Source organism: Nannobrachium achirus, assembly GCF_963921795.1.
Source record: "Nannobrachium achirus genome assembly, chromosome: 23".
Classification (NCBI taxonomy): domain Eukaryota; kingdom Metazoa; phylum Chordata; class Actinopteri; order Myctophiformes; family Myctophidae; genus Nannobrachium; species Nannobrachium achirus.
Genome location: NC_137830.1, coordinates 39969327 through 39986724, shown reverse-complemented (window position 1 = coordinate 39986724; position 17398 = coordinate 39969327). Strand labels below are relative to the sequence as shown.

Below are 17398 nucleotides of genomic sequence, written 5' to 3'. Positions count from 1 at the left end.
CTCCACTTCGAACGAGGTTTGATTTTTTTAAACTCTGTTCACTCCTCTGTATACGTGGATAAAACTGGATATTGGCATGAACTGCTAGGTTAGCAAAATGTTACTCCAACATAATTGATGCATGTAATAGATTGTGTAAGCAATCCCCTGCAGATCTTCGTCCAAATGCTGTGGTTGTGCCTAAAGGTAAATTAATACTGGGCTAAAATATTTATATATATCAGGAGGCTTTCCATCTGCCAGTAAATCCTAATACTCTTATCTTTTGGAATTCCAGATGAGCCCAATATACTGTGTAACTTTTTTTAAATGAAGAATCATTATCACTATCATTTAAATGTTTGTTTAACTAGCTTATATTTCAGAATTGCCAAGTAAGCGCTTTGGAACATTAAAGGACAACTTTTTCTTTCTTTCTTACAACTAGAGTTCATATTTTTTATTGTAATTAAAGGAAAGAAAAGATGAGTGTTAAAATGTTTTCATTGACTGCTTTCTTTCATTTTAGCCATTTTGATTTCAGTGGGATGGGGGCATGCGTACAAGTGACTAAATATGTATTTTAGACACAATAAGCCGCAGATTTCTTTAATACTATTTACAGAAACACTATTAGCCCCATAAGTCACATCTGTCCATGAAAGATGGCGGATCATCTTGGGAATGGGCTTATTGAGTCTAAAAATACATATTTAGCCACTTGTACGCATGGCGCATGCCCCCAACAACTGAAATCAACATAATTAAAATCTCTAAAACGATAGAAAGCAGTAAATGAAAACATTTTAACGCTCATCTTTTGTTTTCTCTAATGCATTAACTCATTTAATGCCCCAGACGTAGATTGGCGAGAGTCATTAATTAGCCATTTATGCTAGCGACGAAGGTTGACGAGAATAGGCATTTTTGGTTATAAAACAACTCAAAAAACATTATTTTGCCGAAATCATAAAACAGTTGTTTCATCCGAAACATATGCTTGCCTCCAGCGGCAGATCATGTGATTGAACGTGAACCCGGAAGTGCGCGATCCATTCTGGGTCGCCTTTGTTATGATTCATGGTTAGATTCTATTATAAATATAAACACACATCTCCTCACCCGTAAGTCGCAGCTTCAATCCGAGAAAAGATCTGAGCAGCGTGGGGCAACCCGCTTCCTATCGTGCAAGGAGTGCATGCATGGAGCGCCTGACACGAATGTAGTTGACGTGTGCTATTTGCTAATTGTGCATGGTTTGATTCAGTGTAATGATGGTGGCTTTTGGCTTCGCCCAGGCCATTGAAAAGACTGGTCAGAACGGATAGACGTGTAGACAGCGCTCACACTGAAATGGGCTGGCATTAAAAGTGTTTTAATGCAAATTTGCAGAGTATGACTTTAGACCTGGAACACCTATACATTGTTATACCTTTCAAACACCTCTCTGTGTAGTTGCTGCAATATAGAGTATAGCAACATTCATTTTGAAGCGGTGCTAACCGTTCCTACGTATGACGGCTCCGTGGCTATCTGAAACCCTCAGAACTGAGCGAACACCTCTCAGGGCGGCAGAGAGGAAGTGGCACAAGACGAAGCAACCAGAGGACCTATCTCACTTTCACGCACTCCTGTCAGGTTTCTCACTCGCACTCTCCACTGCAAAATCATCATTCTACCACACAAAGATCCAATCATGTACCTCAAACCCTAGGAAACTGTTTAGCACATTCTCAACCCTCCTCAAACCCCCCCCCTCCCCCCCCCTCCTTCATCCCTCTCAGCGGACGACTTTGTCACCTACTTTGAAAAGAAGGTTGATGATATCAGTAGTTCATTCTCCCATCTCCCCCAGAATACAGTGTCGAAAACACGCAATTGTATCCCTAACATAACATGTCTATCCTCCTTCTCCCCTCTCTCTGCAGATGACGTCATAAAACTAGTGACTTCCTCTAGACCTACCACCTGTGCCGATCCAATCCCTTCTCCACTCTTCCAGACGATCGCATCTGACCTACTCCCCTTCATAACCGCCATCATCAACAGTTCTGTAACTTCAGGCTGTGTCCCAGCTGCCTTCAAGACAGCCAGAGTATCACCACTCCTCAAGAAACCAACTCTTGACGCCTCGGACGTCAAGAACTACAGACCGGTATCCCTCCTCTCATTTCTTTCAAAAACCCTTGAACGTGTGGTCTCTAACCAGCTTTCTCTCCATCTCTCACAGAACAACCTGCTGGACCCCAACCAGTCAGGTTTTAAACCGGCCCATTCCACAGAAACGGCACTCCTAGCAGTCACAGAAGCACTCCATGCTGCCCAGGCTGCATCCCACTCTGCAGTCCTGATTCCTCTGGATCTATCAGCGGCATTCGACACAGTGAATCACCAGCTGCTCCTGGACACCCTTGCTGACCTAGGCATCACCGGGACGGCACTAAAGTGGTTCTCCTCCTACCTGTCGGACCGGACCTACCAGGTCTCATGGAAAGGTTTGCTTTCATCCAACCGAACCCTCCAAACGGGAGTCCCCCAGGGATCCGTACTTGGCCCTCTGCTGTTCTCCCTGTACACCAAATCCCTTGGTGCTGTAATCTCTGCTCACAATCTATCATATCACTGCTACGCTGATGACACTCAACTGTTTTTGTCCTTCCCCCCTTCTGCCACCCAGGTGGAAGAGCGCATTGCTGCATGTCTGGCCGACATCTCACAGTGGATGTCAGCCCACCACCTCAAGCTGAACCCGGACAAGACGGAGCTACTCTTCTTCCCAGCTAAGTCTTGCCCCATGCAAGATCTCACTATTTCCATAGATAATGCATTGGTGACTTCAGTTCCGACTGCTAGAAACCTTGGTGTGGTCCTGGACACCCAGCTATCATTTAAGGCACATATTGCATCAGTCACCCGGTCCTGTAGGTTCACACTCTATAACATCCGTAAAATCAGACCGTTCCTCACCCAGGAGGCAGCGCAGCTCCTCATTCAGACATCTGTCATATCAAAACTCGACTATTGTAACTCTCTCCTCACTGGTCTCCCGGCATGTGCACTCAAACCTCTCCAACTGATCCAAAATGCCGCGGCACGACTGGTCTTCAACCAGCCTAAGTTCTCACATGTCTCTCCCCTTCTCCGCAGCCTCCACTGGCTCCCGGTTGCGGCCCGCATGGAATACAAAACACTGATGCTGACCTTCAAAGCAGCCAAAGGTATGGCTCCTCCATACCTCCAAAAGCTGATCAACCCCTACACCCCCACTCGTTCACTTAGATCAGCCAACACAGGGATGCTGACCGAACCCTCGCTAAAAACTCCAGGGCAAAAATCCACTCGTCCGAGACAGTTTGCCCTCTTGGCTCCCAAGTTGTGGAATAAACTCCCTGTCGCACTTAGAACAACGGACTCACTCGCTACCTTTCGCCGTGGACTGAAGACTCACCTTTTCAGACTCCACCTAAACCCTTAGCACTACAGTAAAATCAATGACCATACATGAAGCTAGTTAACATTTGTTTGTTAGGTTTCTTTAGAACTTGATTATATTGTGTTTTTCTCTAGATAGATATCCATTTACATTGTTATATTGCTGTTAATGTACTGACCTATTATCTTGTTTATTATTGCGATGTTGTATCTGCTTATTGTAAGTCGCTTTGGATTAAAAGCGTCTGCTAAATGCCTAAACTGTAAACTGTAAACTGTAAACTTAGTGTGTAGGTCTCTATGTTCCTATGTCCCTACTGTATGTATGTCTCCCTATGTACTATGCAGTACCAATGTTTCAGAGCAACAGCTACGGTCACACAAGACTAACATCATAGAAAGTACCAGAGACCGACATCACCATGATGTCACAGACAAAACAGCCCATACAAGGAGATATGCACGCTTGTTGTGTTCGATACCATGAGAAGGTTTAGAATGTTTTTCCTTTCTTTTTTTCTCCACTAAATGATGTAATACAGTATAAATATGTATATTTATTTGTACTCTTATTCTATCCATGTATTTCATGCTGTGGTGGCATGTGTTAGTGTCTACCTGGTGAGAGGGTATTTTCCACCAATGGCAGCGTCAGGGTCTTGCTGGCGGATGGCCCGGAGGGCGGTGGGTGCCGTAAACATGGAGGAACATCCATGTTCGGATATGACGCGGAAGAAAGCACCTGGGTCTGGTGTCCCAACAGGCTTGCCCTAGAAGCAGACAAGAAAGGGAGGGTTAATGTTAACATATAGTTTTGGCAGCTAGTTGCGACCGTCAGGTCGCAGTTACTATCAAAACCTCCAACGGCTGTGTGTCTGTCTGTCAGTCACGTTACGTCACGTCACACTTTTGCCCAGGACAGATTGGCTTGCCTGTCTGTCCCAGCCGCCAGCCGGAACTTAAAAAGACTCAATGGAAGGGAAATTACTTAATGATTAAGTCATCTTTCACATCCGCTTGCTCATGATCAAAGCTTCCATGCTCCAGACTGTATGATGGAAGCATTTCAAAATTGTGGGAGGCAACAGTCTGGCCACGCAAGACTATGGGGAAAGACACGCAGCAAAGGATTTGGATGCGAACTTGTGAAATGCTGTCAGGCTGGCATTGCAGCCTAGTTTGCCCGGACCACCATGCCGGCGGCCAGGGCCGGATGTTCGCTTCTTTACAAAGACGTCACCCGCAATGTAAAAACTAGTGCTGTTCAACGATTAAATATTTTAATCGCGATTAATCGCATGATTTAGCGCGATTAATCGCAAATAAGTCATCAGCTTTTATCAGTTCACAATGTAACTTAGAGGGATATCTTTCAAGTCTTTCGTGGCCCTATTAACTTGGGAGTGGAAGAATATGCTGGCTTTATGCGAAAGTATGTTAATCTTTTATTCAAAATCAATTAAAAACCCAAATAAATCATAATGGCATTAAACAGACTGCAGCTGATGGGCATAAGGATCTGCTTAATTACTGTTGTGTCCACCTTTATGCTTTAATTATATTTTATATCAACAGGGATGGACCTTGTAGCCAAAATAGCCAATATTGTAGCCAATGTTTGACCATTTTAGTTAATTACTTGTGAGAGAGATATTAATAAAATAATTAAATTGTCACTTTATAAATGTGCAGATACCCTGTATATGTATGTTGGATTGTTTACTTTTGAGTGAGAAAACAATATTGCACATTAAGCTAATCATCTGGAGACCTCCCCAAATATTAGTTGAGATAATAATGTTGAGAAACAGTGTCCAAAGGCCAAATGGCTATACTATATAAATATGTGATTAAAATAATGAATCGCGATTAACATAACGGTGAGTTAATCGCGATTAATTTAGTTACTAGTAAAAACACTTTGAGTTAGAAAATGACACCTAACATTGGAGTAAGTAAGTAATTGCCTACTCATTGGTGGGTAAAAAATTTATATTTTTCTTGTTTTTTACAAACAGTTTATTTTTTATTCTTTTTATCTTTCAAGTGGTTTGTAATCTTTTTCATTGTGGGTTTATAAGGCCTTACATTTTGTCCTTGTGTGGGGGTTCTGCCTCATTACCTATACATATACCTAGTAGTACTGGCCCTGCACTCTGATCCCAAACTACATAAAAGGAAGCATGACTCAGAGTCGATGCAAAAGACTGACTTTCAACTTAAGCCTTATTTATACTTAATTGTACAATGGCATCGCAGAGCAGACATAGCAGCTCTATAAGCTCACAACGCCGTGACGTGATAAGGTAAGCATTACAGTGCATAAAAGAAGATTGAAATGCTCCAATTCCAGTGTTACGATTTGCACATTAATTAGGCCAAACGGATTGGCCAGTCCTTCTGTCACCCAATGTGAATGAGAACAGCAAACTCTAGTTTGTCATAAGTTGGTAAAGGATATTTCTGAACTCACTCCAACTGAACGCTTCTGCATTCATTTTGATACAGCAGCTGTTTCGAAATGGAAAGTGGCATTGGAAGGCTGCCTAATACTATCAGACAGATGGACCATCTGAAACCCATGGACCAAACAGAAATGGCACTTGTGTAAAGAAAAAAACACAGTGTACGAATACAGACATGAGAGAAACCTATAAAGTCTCTGATATTAATTTCCAGAGGATTCAGCATGGGATTCAACAATGGCAATATTGCCGATGTAATGCAATTCTGCGGTTTTGTGTGTGTGTGTGTGTGTGTGTGTGTGTGTGTGTGTGTGTGTGTGTGTGTGTGTGTGTGTGTGTGTGTGTGTGTGTGTGTGTGCTTGCGCGCATGCGTGTGTGTCCCCCCTGGGTAAATTTTTGTGCCGTGAATTATTGATCACAGACACAAACAAACAGCAGGCATGAAGAGAAGCAGGCTGCTAATACAATGTCCATTTCAGATTTAAAGGCAGGAACATTTATTTGCTTTCCACCTTTCCTGTCTGCCCCCTGATAGCGACGAAGAGGATCATATAAAAAGGCATGGTCAGCACAGCAAGAAGGAGAAAATTAAACAAATATAGAGACAAGCAATTACTGACAAACAAAGACAAACACCCCCCCTAGTTTGGTACTAAGGTTTTAAAATCAACATTTGTACAAGCTCCTTAAAAAAACAAACCCGCTCAGTAGAATCCTCAGATCGTCTGAGGGAACACTGGAACATGATTTTACTGTGCATCCTGCATTGTAGTTTGCATGTGTTCCAGTCAGTGGATACTGGCCTAGTGAGGTGCAGCTAAATCTACAATGATGATGATAATAGCTTGCAGGAATATTGAGCAGCTGTGTAAAACACACAACCATGTGGAAAGGATTTCACGAGCGCATGCTCAATGTTCATGGGGTCTAATCAGTAGTGTTAACGGCTGAATACAAATCTGGCCGTTGCCAGATTTTTGGTTTATAAAAAGGACACGTGAACTGAACTGTATTGTATTTAACCACATAAGCGCTATTCAAATAAATATGAAAACAGCCAATCTACAACTTCATAAAGTGAACCAAAGTGGTTAATGTCTATGCTGGTTTTCATTTTACACAAGAGTTCTCAACTCTCCATTTAGCTGGGGACCACCTGGAACCCCCTCAAGGACAAGGACCGCTGGTGGTCCCCAGACCACTGGTTGAAAACCACTGATCTATGTAATCAAAATGAACACTATGCGGTATGTCCATTTGCATCTCATCTGCCCGAAACCTTCTATAGAGCCTGACCGATATACTGGTCTGGCCGATATATCTGTCATTATTTAACCTCTTTTATGACAAAGATATTAACCACTTTGGGCATGGAATTGTGGGGGAAACAAAGATAACAAAATATTCTACGTTTTGGGTCTGAGAGGCTAAATCTCATCAAAATCTCATCAAATGCAGAATAAACTAGAACTGCACTCTGTCGAGGTGCAAACTTGCACCTCCTGCACAAGTAGGCCTACTTGTGCGCCAGCAGAGCTCGCCATGAGGTGCGCTCACCACTGGCATCACCACTGGCAATGCCAGTGACAGGAATGCTGGTCCCTCATTGGCTGTTAATGATGACGTTGCCACAAATGCTGGTCCCTGATTGGGCTATGGGCTTAAACAAAGAAGGACACCGACATACATATCCAGCCAATCGCAGCACTTGCGCGCTCTGCTGGTGCTAGTAATAACCTTGATATGAAAAGGGTTGAAAATCGCTGACATAGTTACATAGTGACGCACCTCATAGATAATAGTGGTGTTGCCATGGAGGAGGGGAGCGTAGCAGATGTAGGAATGTCCAACCACCCAGCCCAGGTCAGACGCTGCCCACCACACCTGGCACACACACAAATGTGGATATCAACTTTTTGAAGACAGAATTTCATCCTCCGGACACATTTTTTATGGATAATAAAATAATAAAAACATAAATCCAGTTAAACTTGTGTCCAGGTTAACAGAAACATCATGCAGTGAATCAGTAACAACAATGTGTATTTTGCGGTGTGTTCCGCAACTGCAATATTAACTCAGAGGAGAAGGTTTTATTGCCTTACTTCTCCAGGACTTAGGCCATAAATATTTGACATGGTCCACTTCAGCATCACAGCATAGCCAGCAGTGTCTCGTGCAATACCCTGGAGAAAAGACAGGAGCCATTATCAGACCTGTGATACTAGGTATTGTGTTAAACAAAGACGCTTAGCAATAGCCCAAATATAACTCCCACCCTTCAGTACAATACTTCCACAACCTTTTTTTTTTTTCTTCTCCATTTTTGGGGCAACAGTGACACAAGGCAAGGGAAGGGAAGGCAACTTTATTTTTTACAGCAACTTTCATAAACCAAGGCAACTCTAAGTACTTTACAGAATTTCAAAAAATGCAACAGTGCAGAGAATAAAATAGATAGAATTCAAATAGATTAAAAAAAGAAAATAAATATAAAAGAAGCAAAATAAATACTCCCACCTTTGATACAATACATTATAAAGGAGTGACAATGCAGCTACAGGGATTGACACTTAGGTCTCAGAGGCACTTGCCCGTCGGGCGAGTACAGGTCATGTTCTACTTGCCCAAAGGTCATGCCCACTTGCCCGAAAAGTAAATTGTCCATTATAAAATGATAGCTAAGATTACTGCTCAATTTAAATCTTATTTCTATACTTTCTGGGTCTGTGTGATAAAAAAATAAATCCATACCTCAATCCCTCCAAATCCAAATACCTACATAGCTTGAATATGTCTATGGTTTTATATTTTTTAAGTGTAGCACTAGCAACAGTAAACGGCACATTATAGGCAAACAGTGCTCTTATTTTACATTCCACAGACCAGAAGACAGAGCACTCTGGCCACGTATAGGAGTTTAGACAAATAGCTGGACTAATCTGGTGTTGTGTTCATAGACGGTTGTGTCCCCTTTCAAATGAGCACTTGCCCGGTCGGGCAACCTGAAAGCAAACTCTACCTGCCCGAAAGTTTGAATTACCTGCCGAGGGCAGGTGGGCAAGCCTAGTGTCAATGCCTGAGCTAATGTAAAGCCCCGGCAAGACCTAGCTGTTCTTACCCATCATTGGGTATGTTCAATTTTAACTTGGATTTAAAAAGTTTGGTTGGGGCTTGTCTAATGTAACCTGGAATAGTAGTATTCCAGGTTTGTGGTACATGGTAGTGAAAGACTGCTTCACCATGTTCTGTTCAAACTGCGGGAACAAATAGCAGGCCAGCCCCAGATGACCAAAGAAGGGTTCAAGGGGGTTATATCGGTCCAGCATGTCAGGAGATGTAGCTGGGCCCAGAGCCCCAGAGAGACTTGTAGACAAGTAACACAATTTTAATCAATTCTCTGGGAGACTGATAGCCAATGTATGTATTTTAAGACCGTGTTTATGCTTGCTTCTATCATATATCTTAGTTATAGCACATAAGATCACAGATGGCAAGAGCAGTGCTTTAAAGTTCAATAACTGGCCAGCCGGTGGAAACTTCAGACTTCATGTTTGTCAGAGAAAGGGATAGAGTTGGATGGGAGATGCCTCCAGGGCTATTCTTCCTGTACTGTACACCTCGAACTCAAGAGATCAAACACCCGCTGACAGCTGAGAAAATGCTCAGTTGTATATATATACACTAAGGTCTTGGCCATCAGAATGAACTTGCGAAGCAGTACACTGCCAAAGACTAGAACAACAGGTCAATGAACAGCTCTATAAACACATCAATAGTTTGTGTGTGTGTGGCAATTCACCTTGCCACTGACATACACTAAACAGACTTGAGTATGTTTGCAGCGTTCTCCCCCCATCATTTTTAACTGACATTATTTCACAACACAACACAGGGTCACAAGTTTGAATTGCACTGTAATTGTTTGTTGCAAAGAATGATATTTGTTTCTTGGTATTGACCGATTGATTAATGATGGTATTGACCAGGGACGTGCTGGGCCCCTGATTCAGCCCGGGAAAAAGAGTTGGAGAGGCCCTCATTTTTTATTTATTTTTGTTATATTTTGTCGTTGTGGATGATGATTTAAACTAGTGAAAACAGACGATCTACAAGCACACAACGCCTCGCGGTGCGAGGCGTTGTGTGCTTGTAGATCTGCTGTTTTCACTACTTTAGTGCAACGGCCTTGTATGATGAAGCAGAGCTTTGCTTTGCGAAAAAATGTATACATTTGAAACTTGGAGATACAAGGTTTCTGCCCGACAGTGACGATTTACTTTGTTGGCCGCCCAGCCCCCAAAATGGAACGAAGGCCGACATTTTTTTTTTCTTTTTTTTCTAATGGCCGGCCTGGACCGGCCGGGAATGAACCGGCCGTTCGGGAGTTGTCCCGCTTTTCCCAATGGCCAGCACGTCCCTGGTATTGACTCCATGGTAGGGAGCCTGTTTAACCACACCTGTGCTCAATCTCATCTGATTACCTGAATGCTGAACATGCCAACTGTGGGGGTCGGGTAACATGGGAAATTGGGCCCTTTAAAATGATGTGAGTAATTATTTGAGATATGTGAATTTGAGTGAGATGCCACTTTAAATGTGTTTATGAATTATATTGTCTCTGGACATGGAAAGAGTCTGGTTTATATATATATCGTGGAATCGATTTCAGAATTGGTACGGTCCAGTGGGAGGGGCTTAGCCTTTAAGAGGGAGACCTGTTATTTTCTCAGCAGTCAAAGTGGGACTGTGGAAGAGAGCTGACATACTACCAATTGCTGGCCAGTGAGCTGTAAATAGTTTGTATCTGTATTTTTGACCATCATTACCTGAACACAAAGGTGAATAAATCACTTGTCTTTTTTTGCTACAAAGGACTGTCTTGCTATTTTCCTATTTGAGTACTTTTTGAGTATCTTTCAAGTATTTGAGGTTTAAATTCAAGTGCCTTTTCGGCCAAACACATACCCTCACTCGGGCAGAGTGTGACAGTGTGGTTGTGTGTTAGGGGGTTCAGTGTCTTTAATGCCTGTACCTTTGGTGTACCGGTTGTCCCAGAGGTGTAGAGGATGTAGAGAGGGTGGTTAGAGGGAAGAGGAACACAGTCGTGAGGCCGGGCGGTGGTCATCTCTTCGTCCCAGTCCAGACTCAACTCAGGCTTCATGGACACTTTCTCCTAAAACAAACATTAACATACAGAAACAGCAGTTGTCAGTTCTCCATTAGGAGGCAGAGAACTCTTGACTATCTTCGTCAGGATAATAATTTCATTTATAAAAATAAGTAAATTGCAAAACACAAATTTTAACTACTGCTGAGTAACGTTTATACGTAAAAAATAAACGCAGACACAACTTAAGTCAAATAACAAAAAGAATACATATCTATATATCAATTAAAATATGAAAAAGCACTAAAAAGTTAAAGTGCATCAATTAGCACTTAGACAACTCAATTAATAAAATAATGAGAACAATTAAAAGTTATTTTTAGGGTTGGGGTGTGATTAAAACAAATTATCAAATTAATTACAGGCTTTGTAATTAATTAATCGCAATTAATCGCATATTAACACAAACTCTGCCATCAAAATACCCCTTTGTACCCCTTCTCTGCCATGCCCGTAGAGCCCATAAATGTAATAAAAATTAATTAAAAAACATTTTTTTATCGAAGCGCAACTAAAATAGGCCGGAACTAATGCTCCGTGATCGGTTTCTACACGGACACATTATTGAGCGGACCACTTTAACATTGGAGTCCCTGAACCGGAAGTCCGTCCTCTATTTTGGCCCAGCTTACTGTCTACACTCCGCGGCTTACAGATGGAGAACTTATTGATCAATTGAAAAAGTTTCAACGGATTTGAGAAGCTGATGGAATACGCGAACACACGAGCAGTGTCCGATCACGCACGATGGGAACTGGACGAGCGCCCACGTTAACAGGTAGGACTCGGAGAAGCCGGCAGTGAAAGACATAGAGAAATTAACGGGCTTTACGGCCGTAAACTACGAATGAGTTAATATTTGACCCGAGAAGCATTTTTTTCAAGTAAAACACATTTTGTTGTATGAGTGAATCGAGTGAGTTTTTTAAATCTAAATTTCGCATCCACTGGGCCAAGCAAAGCGCTCTGATCGGCTACTTCTCCCTTTGCGTTGTCTCTTGGTTGGTGCATCGCTATGCAAAAACAAAGGTGCGATTAATATGCGTAAAAAAAAATTAGCGCGTTAATTTTCTGTAATTAATTAATCGCAATTAATCAGTTAAAGTCCCAGCCCTAGTTATTTTACATCATTACTCAGAATCACTTGTAAATGGGCAGGGTTACATTTTAAAACATGCCTAGAGGCAAGCGAAATGATTCGGTCATTAGTGAACCTAAAACCTAGAGCTCATTACAAACTCCTGCTAAACATCACATCTACTGCCAAAAGAGCCTCTCTATTGATTTACTTCAAAATAACCCCAGGTAACACCTGGCTGATTTAATGAGACCTACCACTGTGCTACAGAACCATTCCAATGCTTGGTTTAGATGGCAATTATTGATATATATAGATGTTGTCTAGGCAGTTTTGACCTGCTGCCTTGTTGCATCATTACAGAGCTAAATTATATCGAAGGTACTGTAGTTTCAGAAGACTATTTCTGACCGAGCTCACTGACAGCGGTTTAATGGCTTCATTAGTGCCTCTGTGCCCTACATAGTACGGTTTCCATGACAACTCGAGACATATCACCTTAAGAGCAGACGTTTGTTTTACAGGATCGTTCACAGATAGATAGCATTAATCAATAGATTAGATCAGGCAGACGCTGCAAGGCAGACAAATAAAAAGAAATATGTTGTAATAACCATTAAATGATGCAGTGTAGGGAGCGTTATACCATGTAGCAGATAACACTATTGTATTAACTCTGGCATGGAATCCTGAAAACCATCAAGAACCAAGAAGGATTCTGGGGTGCCTGTTAGCTCAGCCAGTTAGTGCACAGACCATTATGCTACAGAGTTTGAATCTGACTCATGGTCTTGTTACAAATGTCTCCCCTCTCTGCCCTAGGTTTCCCGTCTCTAGTCTCTACACTCTCCTGTCTGAAGAATAAAGCATATAAATGCTGGAGGAAAATGACTTCAAAAGAATCAAGAAAGATTCTGATGCATTTGCAAGGTACCTTCCCCTAGCTGGTAAGTCATGGATTTATGTGACAGAGTGAGGCAATTTAAAAATGTGTGTCACTATATTACTGCATAATTGGGTTTGGAGATTGCTCCCCCCACAGCTCAGCCTGGCTTTATTCCATCAGCTGGGAATATACTACACACATTTGCATTTCCGTCCATTGTGCCTCACTGATGGTGATGTCTTGTTTTAATTTTGAGGCACTTTCTGTCCCATTATGTCATTGTTTGAATGGAAGGTAAATAATCGGGTGCAGACAGAGCCACTGGATTTCAGATGCATTTGCATACTGCCATTACTGGATAATGCCCTACTGTACACCATTGCATGCAACCAGTGTAAATGCTGGTTTGGAAGAGACAGCACTTTAGCTGTACTATTTTTATGGCTTCCGGGTGTTGCGTGTTTTAGTGGGTCTTACCATGTTGGGTCTGTTGTAGATAAGGACTTTAGCAGGCTTGTGAGAGCTCAGCTCCAAGGCCTTCTCCACTAGGGGGATGTACTCCACTCTCCTGCCTGGCTCAATGCCAAACGACGCAGTCACAATCATCTTCGGCTGAGACACAGATGAGATCAGATGAGAATTTTATTATACTAGATGTTCAGGCTGCGAATCAAGTAACACTCCGTCAGAACACTCCATCACATATACCTTGACCAATGAACTGCTTGTACCTGTATAAGTCAGTGACAAATAGAACTTCTTGAATCTTGAAAATCTCAATGCTACTTTGTGACCAGCTTGTCATATAAAATCGGGATATCACATTTGTGACGCCCAGATTGCAATTTTAATATAGGGTATTGTTGCTCGCTGTACATCACAGCATTACTTTGTGCATCAGAGATGGTAGCTAGCATTTCTCATTCTCCTTTAAATTTGTAGTTCATGTAGTTTGTGGTAAAAGTTGTTTACAGCATATGGCAATGCTGTGTGCGGGTCATCTGAACCAGACCTCATTAATGTGCTCATACTGTAAATGCATTCAACCCCACTCTTGATCACATCACTGACCATGTCCCTGTGGTTTTAAAAGGTGTAGAGGACAGAGAAAGGTTAGGAGGAGAGAGAGAGACAGTCAGGATTTAGTACTGTGAAGTGATAACAGAAGCTGAAGCGAGTACTGCAGCAGCTGACCGTGAGAAGTGGAAGCGCCCTGTGAAGGCCTTGTGTGCCACAATTGGATAGGTAACTGGTAACAGTGATAACAGAGCTTTGCTAACTCAACAGCCCTACTGATGTGAATGCCAGGCAGACACAACAAACTCCAAGTGTGTAGTCACTTTCAGTGGGCTTTGTAGATTCAGCAACAGGCATCAACATTAAATTGATCTGTTAAAAATGATCGCTCAGTCATCATGAATCCACAGTAAACTCCTAATCAAAGAGAAATGTTTTCAACTGTATAAAGTCACTGGCAGTGGCTAATAAATTCCCTCAGATTGTATTTTCATCATTTGTATAAATAGATGAGACTCGAGGGGGATTGTAATACATGTTTTAAATAGTAAGTCTTGCATTAGCTCCGAAAGCTTCTAAAACTATCTCGGTGAAGACCACATTAATGGCCATTAGATTTTAATTGCGGATGAAGAGAAAGATGTGAAGAGTCAAGCTGTGTGTTTTTCATTGTGGGAATGTCACTCTGAACAGAATGGAGTAATGAGACCTCAGGCATTTGTTTTTGTTATTTTTCAGAGGGAGAGGCATAAACAAGCCAACTGCATTAGAAAATTAAAGGGATTATTATTCATGACCAAATTACAATTCCCATTTCCTGCCTGCAGCACAAGTACTTTTGTGTCTCAACTAGACAAAGATGACAAATGGCCTCTCATTATGTGTGCACACACCAGAGATAACAAATGAAAAGTGTATTATGTTGGTACTAACCTTGGCATGAGTAATGCGGACGGAAAGCTCCTTGGCCGCAAAGCCACCAAAGATGAGGCTGTGGGGCGCGCCGATCCTGGCACAGGCCAGCATGGCGAACATTGCCTGGGGCACCATGGGCATGTAGATAACCACAACATCTCCTTTCTGCACGCCATTCTTCACCAAGACTCCAGCTAGTCTGGAAACCTGAAGCACACAAGGTTAACGGATGTCATGTAAAATGGTCTCAAAGACCATAGGAGAGATAACAGGCAAACGTTGATCAAAATAACAATTCTTGAATTAAATAATGCAGATGTTTAACAATAATTGCATAAAATGTAACCAAAAGGACTCACAAGGGTCCATATACCATATGGTTTCATGTTATGCTCTTAAGAGTTACAGATCTATAAAGGGTCCATTTGTTTACCAACTCTCCATCATTTAGCTGGGGACCACCTGGAATCCTCTCAAGGACCACTGGCCTAATGCAAACCATGGGGGTCCTTGGAATTCAAACATTTGAGAACCACTGAAGTAAGCACCGTTATCAGTTAGTACTGCAAAATAATTAGTGTCATATGCTTTTTGATCATATTCTTCACCTGTGCTTGGAGCTCTCTGAAGGTGATGACCTGTTTGGTCCCAGTAACTGGACTGTCATAAATGATGGCAGGTTGTTCACCTCGACCACTCTCCACGTGGCGATCCACAGTATTGTAACACATGTTCAACTTCCCTCCCACATACCTGTCAAACAGGTAGGCTAGTTACACAACAACATGAACACTGTAAACTTATGTTAAGAGTTCTCTCTCTTTTGCAGGGAAAATCTTTGTTTTTGAAACACATTTTGAATGAAAAGCAATGAATGTGTGCCCATTTGTTCCCCAAGAACAAAAACAACTGCAGGCCACTCTGGTCTATGGGTAAAGGAGCAGATGGTGTCTGGAATCTTGCTGTTTTTGAAAGACAGTGAAAAAAATGAAAACTCCACTCCAGTTTCATTTCTCATTTGCAACGTCCTTCATCATTCGGCCATTAGATTAAGGGAAGTTGCTACCAGTGGTGTAAAGTAACTAAGTGCACTTACAATTTTCAGGTAGCCTATTTGTACTTTTTACTTGAATGTTTCCAGTTTCCAATACTTTTACTTCTACAAGTACTACTACAAAACATACACATTTTGGCCTTTTGAAAATAGCAGATCTATGCATTGTGAGTTTGTAGATCTGCTATTTTCAAAAGACTTTTAGACATTTTACACATTTGAAAACTTAATGAGTACTTTCTACTTTTGGTACTTTAAGTAAACTTTGATACCGATACTTTTGTACTTTTACTCAAATACATTTTTTATCCCAGACTTTTACAGACCAACAGTGCTTCTATATTGCAGTATTGATACTTATTTAAGTAAAACATGTGAGTACTTTTTCCACCACTGGTTGCTAGGCCTACTGTTTTCTTCTGTTTATGATTTGTTGACATCCCATAAGCAGGGCATAGGGGGCGCTAATGTGCAAAGTATTAATAAGATGTAAAAAAAAAATAATAATAATAACAACATTGTGATCTGAATATTTTATCATTTAAAAAGCATTTGCCCATTAAGCACAGTGAGTGGTTTAGCTTATGATTAACACCTAAAGGGGAGAGGGGGGAAAAAACGTACCAGTTTGGGAAAACTGCATCGTCAACGTGCATGGTTTTAGTCCATGGCTCAAACCAAGTAACATGTTGTCCTGCTTCATTCCAGAACGTGTCGGGGGTGTCCCTGGCAGCGCCGAACGCGTCGTCGTATGCCGTGTTTGATGAGTATTTTCGGCAACACTGTTGCGGCGTAATATGTTTCCGTGAAAACGTTCTCAACTCGCGGTGTGTCCAACGTGTCCATGGTGCGCGTTTTGCTTGTCTCCAGAGTATCCCCTTGTTGTCACCCCGCGGGGTACAGTAACTTCTGCAGACTACAAACCCCCAGTCTGGACGGGGTTTGCAAATAATGTCGGAAATTACACTCAGTTCTTTCGGCCGCAGTAAACGCATTGCTCTTGTTAGTAGTTGTGAATGTGTGCTGTTATATTGGAGCTGCAAACTTCTTCCTTTTCTTTTTGTTTTCTTTTTTTTCCAACCCAGAGGAACACGTGCGGGAGCTTTTCCTTGCAGGTGACAGAATGATAGAAAACTCCTTCATTCGTCAGCTGAGGCCAACTAGAAGGGGGCCGCAGGCAGCTGCAGCCCACATTCCACGAAACTCTGGCCTTTTCCCAATACTTCTATTTCCATCTCAAAGTCCTTCCTTCACTCATTCCCTCGCTCCTCCCACTCCAACTAAGGGCCCAAAGTAACCACATTTGTATTTACTCAATAAGTACACATATTCAAGTAAAAGTAGGCCTATTTACTGACATGTAGTAATAGGCTTCTCTGTTAAGTAAAAGTCGGAATTCTAA

At 42.0% G+C, this 17398-nt stretch overlaps 1 protein-coding gene across 1 annotated transcript in view; it reads right to left on the bottom strand.

Annotated features, from left to right (window-relative positions):
- Window positions 1-16737, bottom strand: part of acss3 (acyl-CoA synthetase short chain family member 3) — a 62885-nt gene extending 46148 nt beyond the window's left edge. Inside the window, exons 1-8 of the mRNA XM_080754798.1 lie at window positions 16621-16737; window positions 15551-15695; window positions 14961-15149; window positions 13488-13622; window positions 10912-11052; window positions 7982-8062; window positions 7665-7760; window positions 4030-4181 (exon numbers count right to left, since the gene is read on the bottom strand). Of these exons, the coding sequence (XP_080610924.1) occupies window positions 4030-4181; window positions 7665-7760; window positions 7982-8062; window positions 10912-11052; window positions 13488-13622; window positions 14961-15149; window positions 15551-15695; window positions 16621-16652 (971 nt within the window). The 5' untranslated portion in view covers window positions 16653-16737. The remainder of the gene's footprint in view (window positions 1-4029; window positions 4182-7664; window positions 7761-7981; window positions 8063-10911; window positions 11053-13487; window positions 13623-14960; window positions 15150-15550; window positions 15696-16620) is intronic.
- Window positions 16738-17398: the final 661 nt, after the last annotated feature.